The 16,161-nt window shown below is 38.3% G+C and overlaps 1 protein-coding gene and 1 long non-coding RNA gene across 3 annotated transcripts in view; one reads left to right on the top strand and one right to left on the bottom strand.

Moving 5' to 3' along the window:
- Positions 1 to 1,425: 1,425 nt before the first annotated feature.
- C30H15orf61 (chromosome 30 C15orf61 homolog) lies at positions 1,426 to 9,820 on the bottom strand. Its single transcript, XM_038580801.1, has 2 exons — positions 9,427 to 9,820; positions 1,426 to 4,929 (listed from the first exon to the last, which is right to left on the bottom strand). Exons 1-2 carry the CDS (start codon positions 9,770 to 9,772, stop codon positions 4,802 to 4,804), a joined length of 474 nt encoding a protein of 157 aa, XP_038436729.1. The 5' UTR covers positions 9,773 to 9,820; the 3' UTR covers positions 1,426 to 4,801.
- Positions 9,821 to 9,944: 124 nt separating this feature from the next.
- Positions 9,945 to 16,161, top strand: part of LOC102152596 — an 88,604-nt gene continuing 82,387 nt past the window's right edge. The window contains exon 1 of one of the 2 annotated variants that reach the window (XR_005381805.1): positions 9,945 to 10,110. This is a non-coding gene — a long non-coding RNA (uncharacterized LOC102152596). The remainder of the gene's footprint in view (positions 10,111 to 16,161) is intronic. The other variant, XR_005381804.1, reaches the window with a different exon arrangement.

The raw sequence follows: 16,161 nt of genomic DNA, 5'->3' as shown, positions 1-16,161 counted from the left end.
TCATCAACTGGTGGCTGTTAGGGTTGTTTCCATTTTGGGGCTAGAATGAACAATGCTACTATGAACATTTTTGTACAAGTTTTTGTGTGAACATGTTTTCAATTCTCCACCATATATACCTAGGAATAGAATTGCTGGGTCATACAGTAATTTCATGCTTAATATTTTGAGGAACTGCCAAACTTTCCCAAAGTTGTATCATTTTACACTCCCACTGGTAATACATGAGGGTTCCAATTTCTTGAAATAAATGACATCCTTGGCAACACTGGGTATCACTATCTTGGGATTATAGCCATTCTAGTAGGTGTGAAGTAGGATCTCATTGTGGTTTTGAGCTGTGCTTCCCTAACAGTTAATGTTAACATCTTTTCACGTGCTTAAAGCAAAAATTTGTATAACTCATTTGGAGAAATATCTGTCCAAATCTATTTTTCTATTGGGTTGTTGAGTTATAAGAGTTCTTTATATATTCTAGCTGCAAGTCCCTTATCAGATTCATGATTTGCAAATATTTTCTCCCATACCATCAGTTGTGTTTTCATTTTCTTGACAGCATTCTTTGAAGCACAAAATTTTTAAATTTTGATGAAGTCCAATTTATTTATTTTTTCATTTCTCATTTCCCTTATACTAACTTATTCTTTCCCCAAATAAGATTTTATAGCAAACTCTACACAAAATCAATTTTTTTCTTTCTAAAAAGATATTCTTTAAAAAGATCGAGAGAGAGAGAGAGAGAGAGAGAGAGAGCGCACAAGTAGGGTGGAGAGGGAGAAGCAGGCTCCCCATTGAACAGGGAGCCTGATGTGGGGCTTGATCCCAAAACCCTGGGATCATGACCTAAGTGGAAGGCAGATGCTTAACCAATTGAGCCATCCAAGTGCCCCCACAAAATAATTTCTTTACTAGAAAACTAACTGAACTTTTAGAAACACACCAAAAACAATATGGGTTTATTTTATCCCAGTTGTATTAAATGCCTTCTCAATTAGCAGAACAGAGTTCTGAGAAGTAGCTGGAGAGTCAAACTTGTGTCAGTTGGAAACTATTTTAGCCACATTTTAATTTAAAGAAAAAAATTTTTCTCAACATCTCTAATTTGTATTACAAAAATACTCTGTGGACCATAGTCACTACTAATAACACTTCTTATTGTTGAGAAAGCTCTTGTGAAACATTTGTCAAGCACATAAAATAGTATAAAAGTGAAATATAGTAATTAAGATTTGTGTTCTATCGATTGTGTAGCTAAAGTAATTTTTCATTACTAACATAAGATTTAATAAGTATAAGTAGTTAAAGATTCTGACTTGGCACTAGTCATTAGCATGTAATTGAACTAGTAAAAAAATCAGTTAAAGCTGTGTTGATTACCACCTTATCTTTGAAAGGCAATTAAAGACCTCAATCATTGCAACAAGATTTGATTGTGCAGCCTTTATTGGACATTGATCTTTCAGCAAAGTGCAGTTACATTTTCCATTAATTTACAGTAACACAGTTTAACTTTGATACCCTAGACTGTTGACCCAGGTGAGATGTAATGCTAAGTACTCGTTTAGGTTAAGATGCCCTCAAACATTATTACTGTCTGAATGGTAAGAGCTGAAAAAAAGTAGATACCTGATCTACTGACTTTAGGATAAGGTTTCTGTTATCTGCATTAGCTTTTAAATGAAATGAAACCAAGATCCTTGTCTTGATGTCACCACATCCATTTAAACGTCATTCATTCTTTAATAGAATTGAGATATTTCATGAAGCATTATTGTTCTTCTAGTTTTGAGTGAACATAAATATAAATGACAAAAAATGAAATGTACATTGTTAAAGAAATACATATGGCTTTTAATAATTAAAAAATGTTTCAATTTTTTACTGAAGTCAACAATTAACAAAATATGTGTGACCAAAAAAGGGTGATAAAATAACTATTTGTCATTTTGGTATGTTAAGACATTAGCACTGAAAAACTAGGGATGTTTATGTTAGCAACCTCTTTCATGCCCCCAATTCTTATTGCATCTTTATGGTGGCTCACAGTTTACACAGGAACTAAAAATTTTGTCCATAAATTTCTTCCAGTACTTGATAATTGATTTGCATAGAAGGAATAATAGAGGATTTGTAAAATGTTATACTAAAACTCATCTTCCATAAAAAAAATAGTTTTGCCTGGAAAAGACAAAATCCCATCAAAGAAATATTGGCAAAAAAGCTGTTTTGGGTTGTTTCATCAACTAAGGATATTCCTAATATCCAGAAGGACAGGGTCAACTCAGAACCCTTTCTGCCATCTCAGGCATAATCAGCTCTCATGCAGGCATACATACAATGCCTCAGTGTGTCTCTTCCTTTCTTTCTCTCACCTTATTTTTAAACTTCTTTCATTAATGAAGTTCTTTACATATAAATACATATGGAAAGGAAGAATGATTACAAACAAGCTTTTACTGAAATAAAACTGACATTTGCTTACAAGCATATTTATCATACATTTTAAAGTAGAAAGGTTTCTTGTTTTGTTCTCAGATTACAGGTGGAAAAACTAAGACACAAAGGAGTCATTAGTTTGAGGTCAAAAAGTAATACAGCACTAACCCTAAAAATAGAATCAATCTCCTGACTTCTAGCATTTATACTTTATCCCTTTTAGGGCACAATGCTTCCATGTCATATTCAACTTTAAAGGAAAAACTTAAACCATTACTGTTCAATGGGGAGCATTTTTAGACTAAACGTTTCACTGTAGGACTTAATAAATCCAATGCATGATATTTTAATATTTGAAGTATGGCCTTAGCCATTGTTGAGTTCATCCTTCACCATGATCAACTCCATGAGAGCAAGAGGTCTATTGATTTTCATGTAATACAAGAAAATATTACATTTGCTTAATTGTTACACAGTGAGCACAGGAGACAAGAAATCAAGGCTCTATTTAATGCTGCAAGCAGCAGAGAATTACAAAGATCAATAGGGTAGTTTGTCAAGATCTTCTCCAAGGAGACTTACCTATCACTATATGGACAAGAAGTCACAGTGACTATAGCTATTGAAAAACAGGTAAGCAGAGTCAGCAGTACAAATTATCAGAAATCAAACAGGCCAGTGTGAAAAGAAGTGCAACTCTACTGAAAAGCTGTATTTATAGTCTGGTAATTAAAAACCATTTTATCAGCCTTGTGCTGGGACCAAACCTTTACAGCAAGTATTGACCAGACCAGCAACAGTGAATGAGCACTATTTGACTTAAAACTTATGAGCTATAGTTATTTAACATTGCCCATTACAGGGGAAATCAGTTCTAGCCTTCCTTGCAAAATGCTAATAGCCAGTTTTATTATTAATGAAGCTTAATGTAACACTATCTCCTTTGTGTAAGCCATTCATTTAAGTAGTGTCAAGTATATTCTTCTGGACTAAATATATTGGCATAAGTACTTCTTTGATTAAAGTGTTATTTAGAATTACTTCTAGACAAGGGAACACTACATATATTTGAAGAAGAGCTCACTCTCTGCAGCTCATTTAAAACCACCATCTTTAGCAAACTCAGTTTGTATTACTTTATTCTGGTATTTTCACCTCAGTCCCTGCCACTCACTATCTCTACTGATTTGCCAGGAGCAAGCACCCAAATGCTGGTTAGATTGTATTTTATAAAATATTTTGCTATAATAATGTGTGAATGTTGCAGAGTATCAGCAAAACATTAACATAAAATGATATATAATGCATGTTTGTAATTATGGGAGAGATCATAAATCTTAAACACCCATTGGTTTAGAAATTAAATAGTTCTACTTAGTTCTCCCTAAATTACTCCAAATTTCTGAAATTTACCATTCGTCTGGGTATTTTGTAACTACCCCCAAGGATAAATTTTTTTTTAATGACTTTGCTTTCAAAAATGCAATTAACTTAATAAAATCTTAACACAAAACTGCCATCAGGTCTTTAAAATTTCAGCCCATTTCCCATCGCCAAGAAGTGTATGGATATGTACCATTTCAGCTAATTGCTTTTATAAACCGTCACCAAATTTATTCTTCTGGGTCTTTCTAGGTCTTAATTGTTCTTACAGCTTGATCAGCATGCTATTTTAACTTTTAGTAAGTCCTAATTTCATTCGTCTTGCTACATTTACATTAACCAGAGTCATTATTTTTTAGAAAGTAGTATGGTATTGGATGTTTAGGCAACAAGAAGTTTCAACACTACATCTAGACCTGTCATCCAGGTAAATGGCACAAGGGCTTTAACTTTAAAACATTCCCATTGAAAATCCTAGCAGCTGAATAGATTAGATTTCGTGTTTCAATGAGAATTCATCAGTTTTGGATTTGACAATGTTGTTATCTCCACATATATCCTAAAATCCTTTACTTCTTTTTTCAGTATCATATAAAAGATTTGTCCCCTCCCTTCTTTGTGTGGATGTCTCCATTTTATCTTCAAAGAATCGATTTAAATTAATACCTAAATATAGAATACATATGTATGTGTGTATATATATGTTATAATCATTTTTTATCTGTGATTTAACCTAATTCTAGGAATAAAAATTGGTATATGCTTCATGCATCTGTAGTTTCCATTGGCTAAACTAAGCATACAATATGTAACAATGTATGAAAAGCTTTACCTCTTGGGGGCAATGATTCATCTTAAAGAACCCAACACTGTAGAAAGAAAAAGGTGTTTGCAAAAGTTTTATTTTAAAGGGTCAAAAATAAACATTGCACATACACATAAGAGAAAATCCACTGATAATTATGTTCTTCGATGAACACCTTCAATACATGGCACCTTCATCTTCTTTATTTAGAAAATAAACTGTTATTGGTCCATAACTGGTATGTACAGTCTCTGTGACTCTAGCAAATAACCAGGAGCCAAGTCCATATAATAAAGTTGGAATACCTAGAAAATAAATGAATATGTTATTTATGAACATCAATGCTTATTAATCACGCATCCACGTATTTGTCACGGTACAAATCACAAAGCACTTTTCAGCAACATCAACAAATTGTAAAGTTATGAAAATATAAAGATACGAGTAAAGACTGACTCTATCTAAGAGTTCAATTTCATCAGTTTGTGGTACATGGTAACAACTGTGTGAGCCTAGAGATTTTTAAAACTATGGATAAGGCTGGTTTAAATTTTAATTCAAAGCACTTTATAAGTATTAATTCATTACTTCCAAGTCATTATGAAGTAATTCTATATTGTTTTCACAAATAAGCAAATAGAATATTCATTAATTTAGTTGTAGATGCTCTGGATTATAGGCCTTGAGAGTAAATTACTAGGTCAACTTTACTGTGCTTTACGTCAGACAGTAACACTGATGGCTAAAGTAATTTTTTGTACAACTTAAAAGAAACTGGGTCAAAGAGGCGTCTACTAAACCTAAGGCAAAAACCTAACTCTAAGGAAGATTTTACTATAACAGGTATGAGAAATATTCCCATGAGTATTTTTACAACCGATTTGAAAACAATCTTGTTTCAGCCTATTTGAAATAGGTATAGAGTAGATTCCAACATGTTTCTTCTTTGGAATGTTTCCATTTGACAAGATTTTGCTGTTATATTTGAGATTAGTTGCTGTTTGCAATACAGGAAACTAAACATATACTAACCAGAGATAATGGATTAAGCACTCATGAATATGACACTATATTGGACACAAAATAAACTTTCACAGCTCCTATCTTTTTTAAGGCACTTATTTAAAATCAATGACTATTAACATATTAAAAACATGTATAAAACCACAGGCATATGAATCAGTAACAAATATTGTATGCTCCACACAAGTATTAATTTTATTGTTCCTGTGTAGGAGTTGGACAGAAAAATGACAATTTAAAAGAAGAATGTACATTTGTAAAACCCTCTTTCTAGTTAATAGAGAAATCATATGCTCAGGACTAATCATATTGCTAAATTTTTATTCTTTCTGCAAGAATATATTTGCTGTGTTATGCTCGTTTTGAGTGTATAAGTGCATTGGACTATTTTGTGCTTATTCCCTGAAGCGGCATTCCAACCACTGTGATGCCAGAGATTAATCAGGAGAAGCATCACTAGCTGGCAATGAGAACAGGCAAACACGCCCATTCAGGCTGGCACCTCTATTTTTAGGAATATACTGGGTCACAGTTTGTCACTATCACAGGGTTCCCTGGGACTCCCAGTGAAATCTGTGACAGTATATTGCCTTCTTTGCCTTGGTAATACCCCAAAGAATCTCTGAATGCTTCAAAGGAATATCACCAAAAAGTGACAAAAGCTGGCATCATAAAGCTATTTATCAAAAAGAAGAAAAAACAGGCAACTGGAGTATGGGTAGGGAAGTGGACAAAAAAACAAAGCAGAAGTGAGTGAAGAGTAGGGGGAGAAGTTGAAATAAAAAGCAAATTTAAAATACAGTATCACAACTTTAGAGCTGAAAATCAATGGAGGGAGAAAAAATGGGTTCTAGAAACAATTATTAATTTTCTAAATATACTGACAGTAAAATATATAAAATATGCCTTTTAAACCAATGCTAAGGATATAGATTTAAGGAATGGCTGGTGAAACCGAAATGTTGTTTTATAGTACTTATCAGTTTCCAGTTAAAATATTGACACGTTTTAAAAACCACACAAATCAATGGCCAATATTTTTTCAGTTAAAATGGAGAATGGACCAGATTACTAGCTTATAATAGTTGCATGGTCTCTTATTAAAGAAACAGCGAGGAACCACTATCAGTAATGCAGTTTGACAGGGTGTGATACAGGAGTCAGAAATTCTTTTCTTTTTTCCTGCAGTCTACTTAATGCAGTCAAGCTAAAATGAGGAGATTTGCCACTTCCATAATTTAAACATAAAAAAATAATTTTCTTTATCTATATCACATATGCTATAAAGTCTATAAAATTCCATTAGAAATTAAATTTTTCCCAGACTGAAACATAACATCAAAATGAACATGAAAGTCAGTTCTTTGCATAATTCATTTTGAGTCAGCTGAACAGTAGGTAAACCACTGTCAAATTAAGCACTTAAAAAAAATTAGAACTTCTTAGCAAGTCTCCGATTACCCATTCATTCCAATGGTAAGTTGCTTTTCTTAAATCTCAATCTACTTCCCAGCAGGATACCCCAACTGATAAACCATCAGTAAAATGTCAGCTTCCTTTGAAGGGAAGGCAGAGGAGAAAGGGAACAAATGGTAAAAGAGAAATCTTTATTATTTACAAAAGAGAAAAATGAATGACTCTGATAATTGCCACTTTAGAAGGGAATAAGAGGAATAAAATCCTAAGTATTTTTATTAATAGAATAGGTACTTGATGATCCAGAGAGGCAACTATACATCACAGAACAGGAAAGAATTCATTATCTAATTCCCTACCTTAAGACAAAAAGAAAAAAAAAAAAAAATAAACATTACCAAATTGGTGAACACATTACTGTTTAAAAGTCCAGGAAAAATTCCCTTTATCAGTAAAAGCCAATTTGTATTAAAGCATGCGTGAGCAGAAAGTTTTCCTTTTTTGTTTAACTTAAAAGTCTTATTCCCCTTTAGGCAGGATTTTTCGAATTTCCAAAAGACCATTAAATCACTCTTCAGCCTTCTCTTCCACATAAAGAAACTACAGCTTTTGTTTCTTTCCTCAAAATGTTTCACTTCTTTGTGTGACGATGTTCTGTGTATTCTACTTTTCTTTGGATTTCTTCATATTTATATTTAAAAGAGAAGCTCCTAATCATCAGGGTGTTCTTAAAGTGTTAAGTTTTAAATGAAAAATTTCTTTAAAAGGCATTTGGCTCATTCATGGTTTACCTATTATCTTCCAATTATACTTTTCCTAACCTGTTACTTTTTACATTTGGGATGAATGACTGCTTCTGATCCTAAGAAGAAAACTCTAAGATAAACATCTTCCTCAATCTATTCATCACTCCAGTCTTTCCAAATAATTTTGAATCGACTCTTCGAAGTGAGCTTACCCTTCAACTTCCAATCAACCTCAAAATTAGTGGGCAGGCTCTTTATAGTCCATCAGCCAAACAGACATTTTTAAAGAATTACACATTGCTAAATAATCTTCTCCTTGGTGGAATGAACCCAGGAAAACCTCAGTAGACCAATGGCTCAAAATTCCCATGACAAGACATATGTGAGTTATTAAAAGCAAAAATACATAAATACCATATTTAAATTTAATGAGCCATCAGATTATATAATAATACCAGCGCAGGTGCACAGGGGGTTCAGCTTTAACTCTGGTTGTAAAAAAACTGGTTGGCTAACATGGTTCAGCTCCCACATCTAGATCCCGAATTACTAAAATCTGGATCAATGTGGGTTTAACTTATTAATAGGTTCAAAACATCTTGAGGCCTCTCGATACAGACACACACGATGTGCCCCTGTTGCAATGTTCATGCCTCTTCTGTCATTAGCCAAAAGAAAATAAGCATCCAGCAAGAGTAAATACTCCCAGAATTAGAATATTCCCATTAAAAAAACAAACAAACAAACAAACAAACAACACACAGAGATATTAAGAGGCAGAATATTTTAGTACCCTTGAGGCCTAACACCTAAAAGAAGCTGAAACGACTGGTGAAAACCTTTCGTGCTTTCAGTAAAGCGCACTTGCTAGGGTTTCATATAAAGAAAATAATGAAGTTCAGAAAGTAGTTCCAGTTTTTATAATAAGGAACGCGGCGAGGAAGAGGACGGTAACGGGGTCGAATCCTGCCATTTCAGTAAGATTATTTCTTGACTGCAGAGCCACTTTGCAGTGGGGGCGTTTCCTTACACCAGCCTTCTCACTGCCCAAGGTAGGGGTGATCCTGGGCAGGAGCTGCAGCAGGTGAGCAGGGAAGGAAGGCCTCCGCCCCAGAGGGGTGATGCAGTGTGGTCCCTCCCTACAGGTCTGGGATAAAGCCCTACTTTATTTATTTTTTTAAAGGCTTTACCTATGTATTCACGAGAGACAGAGAGGCAGAGACCCAGGCAGAGGGAGAAGCAGGCTCCGTGCAGGGAGCCCGACGTGGGACTCGATCCCGGGCCTCCAGAATCACGCCCTGGGCTGAAGGCAGGTGCCAAACCGCGGAGCCCCCCAGGGATCCCCGAAGCCCTACTTTCCTGGGAACCACGGACTCCAACAAGCACCTACGGGGAGGGGGTGAAAGGGGGTGGGGGTGGGGAGGGAATCCAAACCACCGCGGCCGAAGCGTGGGTGGGACGCGGAGGCAGAGTCTGGGGACCGCAGGTGCGCGGGGCCGAGGCGGGGCTCGGGGCTCGGGGCCGGGGTCTCGGCCTCTGAGCCGCGGCAGTCGTGGTGCTTTGCAAACACCGATGCCGCTGCCCCGGGGGCGCGCTTCCCCGCCCGGGGCCACTCACCCAGGTTGACGACCTTGAGCGCCGTGAAGAACCGGTCCTGCGCCGCCAGGTCCTGCCAGGGGGCCTTGGAGCAGTGGTACTTGATGAAGGGGAAGCAGCCGGTACGCAGGACGTGGTAGTTGGCGCCCTGCACGGGCCAGTTGAAGTGCGAGAGGCCGAACTGGTCGTTGCGGACGGCGCTGTAGGGCACGCAGAAGGAGGTCCAGTGCGGCAGGCGCCGCTGCAGCAGGTGCCGCGTCAGCACCTCCGAGGCGCGGGGCTTCGGGCGGGAGGCGGCGCCCGAGGCCCAAGGCCCGCACAGCAGCAGCCGGACCGCGGCCTCGTGGGCCCTCCGCAGGGGCTCCATGGTCGGCCCCGCTCCGGTCCCCGCCCCCTCGGCCGCCGCGGGGCGCGCGCCGCGTGGGGGGCGGGGCCGTCCGAGCGCGCACGCGCGCACGCGCGCACGCGCCCTGGGGCGAGCCGGCGGGGACGCCCAGGGGGCGCCGCGCGAGTGCGCGAGTGCGCGAGAGCCCCCGGGGCGCAGCGGCGCGTGCGCACGAGGGTCTCGCGGGCTCCCGCTGAGAGGGGGGTCGGGGGGGCGCCGGCGGAGTGACGCGCGCGGAGGGTGAGGGTCAGCCGGGCCGAGGAGCTAATGAAATCCTCACAGGTGACTTCACGCAGCCGTTAACCACCCTGGGCCGTGAGGTGAGGTGAGGTGAGGTGAGCTGGGGCGGGATTCCGGAGGTTTATCAGTAGGGGCGTGAGGTAAATTAAGACAAATAATCCCCGTAGTGAGGAGGCAGAACTGGCACCCAGATCTCCCTTCCGGGCCTGCGGCTCAGGTAACCCGCCTACCTGGCGTCGCTGAGGAGACACCTGGCCAGGTGTCCTGGGGGAAGCAAGTCCCCAGATTTGCACTGGCGAAGTCAGGAAGCGCTTTTTATGTGTAGGTGTTCTCTGTCGTGGTCGCCGTTTAGGGTAAGCCTCAGGTAGTTCGAAGTAAAGGTTATAAATCATAAAAGGAGAAACTAGAAAGTTTTATTTTTTTCATTAAAAAAGATAGATTTATTTATTTATTTATTTATTTATTTATTTATTTATTTATTTATTAATGAATGAGAGACACAGGCAGAGGGAGAAGCAGGCTCCACGCAGGGAGCCCGACGCGGGACTCGATTCCGGGACTCCAGGACCGCCCCCTGGGACGAAGGCAGACGCCCGACCGCTGAGCCACCCGGGGGCGGCACCCCAAAATAGAAAGTTTTTTTTTTTTTTTTCCAAAATAGAAAGTTTTAAACAACTTCCTACCGCTCTCTGCACTTCGCCCACAGGTGCACCTGTGCCTCCCTCCTAGGCTTGGTGAATGCCAAACCGGGGTCTTTTCTAGTCATAAACCTTTGTAATCCTCAGCTACCCACTATCAGTCCTAAAAATAGTAACTTTAGGAAAACCTCTTCTCAACCTTCACGGCCACTTGAGGTAATAGCTTATCTCCACCTGCTTTCTAAAGAAGCATGTCTTCCTCTTTGTCCTAAACTCATCTTGTGTTGGAGAAACCATCGGTAAATAAGATGGATGTGTCTAGGGACACCCGGGGGGAGGGCCAAGCAGTTGTGCACCTGCCTTCAGCCCAGGGCGTGATCCTGGAGACCCGGGATCGAGTCCCACATCAGGCTCCCTGTAGGGAGCCTGCTTCTCCCTCTTCTGTATCTCTGCCTCTATCTGTGTCTCTCATGAATAAATAAACGAAATCCTAAAAAAAAAAAAAAAAAAAAAAAAAAAGCATTATATGTAAATAAGATAATTATGTATAAGCACCACCTAACAACTTACTATTGTTGAAACTCGAGGGAAGGATGTAGGATTGTGTGGCTAATTTTTACATTTTCTAGTTTTTAATAACTCATTCAACAAACATTAAGCACCTGCTACCATGTGCCCAATTCTGAGGGGACTTGTAGTCCTGCAGATAATTTGAACTTTACATTATCGAATTCCCTATTACTAAAAGTTTTTATTTTTTTATTTTTTTAATTAATTAATTATTATTTATTTATTTATTTTTATTTTATTATTTTTTTTACTAAAAGTTTTTAAAAAGATTTTAGATGGAGGCATGATGTGGTTAGACTTGCAACAGAAAAGGCTGAAAGGAGGCTACGACGGGGGTCAGGGAGGTGATTCAGCACTGTGATTTTCAAATTAAAATTTGAAAAGCATTGCAGTCTTTTCCAAACAAAATCTGTCAGTGAACCCCAGCATATAAAGTACATGAAAACTTGTTTTATTGTTAAACTTAAGTTCAAATTTTTAATGTTAACTTTGTAGGTAAAGTTTTTTTTAAAGGCTATTTTGTTACTGCCTTGGGTTTTTTTGTTTTGTTTTGTTTTAGTAGACAAGGTGTTTATCAGAAGGAAATTGGGTAGCTAAAGTAATAAACAGGAAGTCTGTGGAACCAAGCTCAGAAAATGGGAAGGAACCAAGGGAGTCTGCGGATGGAAGAGACTAACAGAAACTAGTCTGGCTAGGGTGTCATAAAGGCCCCACTGTCACTGAAGGCTTGACTCTGCTATTTTATGCTTGAAATTTTATCAGGTTTGGGGGTATGGACAACAGTTGCATTTAGGAGGACTATAAGCAGCCTCAGGACAGTTTATTTCATATTCTTTTGTTTGGGTTGTATACTATCAAGAATATCCTCATCTGTGTAGACAAGTGGATGCAAATTAGAGTTGCCTTAAAATGATTTATCTTGAAATCTTGGTGCTTCAATTACAAAGATGGCAGGAGGAGGAAATTCTAAGATCTACACTAAGATTACTTAACCTGAAATTAATATGTGAGCAGTTGGCAGTGTGTTAAATTTTGGCATTATATCTCTTGGCAGTATGAAAATCTATTTTAAAAAGTGCAATTTGAGTCAAACATTTGTGAAACCTGAAATATATATATATATATATATATATATATATATATATATATATATGTATATATATTCTGTGGCATATATAAGGTAAAAAAACAAACAAACAAATCACTGATAAAGAGAGCCACATATTTAGATTAGGTTTCACTGCATTCTCCCTTGAAGGCTTGGGAAAAGGGCTAGGGAACTGAAGTATTGCTACTGGAAGATGCTCTCTTGGAAGAACCTCATCAGTGATGGCTTCCTTAATTCAAAGCTCCATGACTATCTCCCTCTCTCTTCTAAGGTAGAAAATTACTTCAAAGAAAGCAGATGATGGTGGATCTATCTGAATACCTGAATACTCAGGTATTCAGGAGGGTTTGAATGAAATATTATCTTAACCTAAAGATACAGAGCTGGAAAGCATGACTTCTAGCTATCTCTTCTGACTTTAAGATTATACAGTGCCATTTTCATAATTAATATAAGATAATCTGTCAATAAATCCACAACTCAGATCAGTTCCAATTCTTGATGGTCATGAAACAAAGGGGCTTAGAAGTTGGCATTCAAAAGCATAAGTCAATGTTTTAAAAACATTATATCCAACAATTAAGAATTAATGGAGTAAACATATAAATATTTAGTTTTACACAAAACATGGAGAAATGGCATACCTCTTTGGAAGGAACCCCTTAAAAATAACTATGAAGAGTGATGCTCTGTATAGCATTTAGCTTGTGTGTGAATATGATATTTATCCTAGAAAGAAGGGATTTAGCCTTGTTTTATTTTAAGGGCACCTAGGATGCTATAGGTGTTCAGAACAAGTTAAAAATGAATTCTTCTTAGGGCACTTGGGTGACTCAGTCAAGCTTAAGCATCTGCCTTTGGCTCAGGTCATGATCTCATGGTGCTGGGATAGAGCCCAGGCTCGGCGGGGAGTCTGCTTGTCTCCCTCTACCTCTCCCTTCCATGCATTCTCTCTCTCAAATAAATAAATACAATCTTTTAAAAAATGAGTTCTTCAAGATTGATAAATTGGAATATATTAAAATTAAGAATTTCTGTCCATTAAAAGGCAGTATTACGAGAACCAAAAAGCAATCCATAGTGTGAGAGAAGTATTTGCAAAACATGTCTCTGACAAAGCATTTGGTATCTAGAACAAATCATTTTTAAAAGACAGGCCATAGAAAGGTGAACAAAATATTTGAATGGCCTCTTCACAACAGAGAATATCCCGATGTACAATACACATGCGGAAAATTACTTAATTTCAATAATCATCTGAAAAGTAGACATTAAAACCACAATGTGATACCATTACACATCCACCGAAGTACCTGAAGTAGAAACGATGGAAAGTTCTGAATGTTGGTGAAGATATGCGGCAATTAGAACTTTTATATATACTGCTGGCAAGTAATTTGGAAAAATTTTGGCAGTATGTATTCAGCTGCCTATATAATAAGTAATGTTATGACCCAGCCATGACACTCTTGGATATATATTTATGAGGCTATAACAAAAAAAAACAGAGATGGGCTGCCTAAACAACAGAAATTTGTTATTCACAGTTCTGGAGACTGAGAAGCCTAAGATCAGAATACTGGCTGATTGGGTTCTTCGGAGAGAGTTCTCTTCCTGGCTTATAACTCTTTCTCAGTATATCCTCCCATGGCCAACAGAGCTAGTTCTGGTGTCTTCCTTGTTCTCTGGTAAGAGCACTAGCCCTATCAGATTAGGGTCCAACTCTTATGACCTCATTTAATTTTTATTCCTCAGGGACCCTTTCTCCAACTACTGTCACATTGGGCATTAGGGCTTCAACATGTAAATTTTGAGATGATGCAAACATTCAGTCTATAATAATGCCCTTCAGAAATTGTGTGCACATGTTTTCCTTTTTTTTAAAGATTTTATTTATTTATTCATGAGAGACAGAGAGAGAGAGAGAGAGAGAGAGAGAAGAGGAAGAGACACAGGCAGAGGGAGAAGCAGGCTCCATGCAGGGAGCCTGGCGTGGGACTCGATCCCGGGTCTCCAGGATCATGCCCTGGGCCAAAGGTAGTGCTAAACCGCTGAGCCACCCGGCCTGCCCTGCACATGTTTTCCAAAAGACCTAAACAGAATATTCATAGCAGCACTATTCATATTTGTGATATTCAATCTGGAAATTACTTACATGCCTGTTAACAGTAGAGTAGATAGACAAATTGTGGCATAGTCACTTGATGGAATACTATATAGCAATGAGAAAGAATGATCCATAATCATACATAGCATGCAGGAATCTCATGAACATAAGAGTCAAAGAAGTCAGACACTAAAGTACTTACAATCTTTTCATTTCCATAAGTTATCAAAACTGGCCAAAATTCACCTTTGCTGTTAGAAGGCAGGATAGTGATCACCCTTACCAGGGGTGGAGGTCTAGGGAGTAGCCAGTGACTATGAGGGGATTTCCTGGGGGTTGGAATTATTCTCTTCTTTTGTTCATTTATTTCTATACTACTTTTTAAAAAGACCTTTTTTAAAAAAAAATTTATTAGAGCATGAGTAAGGGAGGGGTGGAGAGGGTCAGAGGAAGAAACAGACTCTCCAGTGAGCAGAGAGCCAGATATGGGACTCGATCCCAGGACCCAAGGATCATGACCTGAGCCAAAGGCAGAGGCTTAACTGACTGACCCACACAGGTGCCCCAAGACTTTTTTTTAAAGAGTAATTTTAGGCTTGCAGAAAAAATTAAGGGGAAGGTACAGAGATTTCTCATATACCCTCTGCCCCATACATTCATAGCCTCCCCCATTATCAACATCCCCACCAGAGTGGTATATTTATTATGATTGATGTACCTGTGATTCATCTGGGTTCTGTTAAAATGGGTGTAGTCAATTTGTGAAAAAAAATTTTCTTTTAAGTAGGGTCCATACCCATGATGGAGCCTAATACAGAGCTCAAACTCATGATCCTGAGATCAAAACCTGAGCTGAAATCAAGACTCAAATACTTAAGCAATTAAGTCACCCAGGTGCCTCGAGAATTCTTCTAACTGAACATGTATGGTATGTGCATTTTTCTGTATGTATATTATACTTCAATAAAAAGTTTGAAACAAAAAAAAGTTTGAAACAGAATGAATTCTACAGGTAGTATTACATATTAACACATCCTATTACTAGTGTTTATTAAAAAATACATGTAGAGAACATGTATAGTGGACATGACCCAAACATGACCTAGTACACATATAGAATATTCTCACATTGTTTTTACAACCTTGCTGTGAAATTATGATTTACTCATATATTTCGAATGATGTGATTTAAAAGAAAGTTGGATAGGCACGTAGATTTTCATTCACTGCTATTCTCAGAGGGAAAATAATAGGCAAGATAGTGGATGCATATGACAGTTAAAGGAATTTTGAAAAAGGGATATAAATGTTTACATTTAGGATTTCTTTTTTTTTTAAAAGATTTTATTTATTTATTCATGAGAAACACACACACACACACACACAGAGGCAGAGACACAGGCAGAGGGAGAAGCAGGCTCCATGCAAGGAGCCCGACATGGGACTCGATCCCCAGTCTCCAGGATCACACCCTGGGCTGCAGGCGGCACTAAACCACTGCGCCACTGGGGCTGCCCCATACATTTAGGATTTCATTGACAAATTTCAATTTGAAACTTAAGGACTTTTGATTCAAGGAAAGAAGGACTATAGAGATGATGCTGCCCTGATTCATATTCCAGCATGCTTTAAAAACAGATACCCCCAAAAAGCCACTGACCTAGCTTTCCTAGGAACCCAAATCTCCTTAATGGCTTAGTGCCCTCTA

This window comes from Canis lupus, chromosome 30, assembly GCF_011100685.1.
Source record: "Canis lupus familiaris isolate Mischka breed German Shepherd chromosome 30, alternate assembly UU_Cfam_GSD_1.0, whole genome shotgun sequence".
In the NCBI taxonomy this organism is placed as follows: Eukaryota; Metazoa; Chordata; class Mammalia; order Carnivora; family Canidae; genus Canis; species Canis lupus.
Note: the sequence above shows the minus strand (reverse complement) of the source record. Positions and strands in the feature narration are given on the sequence as shown.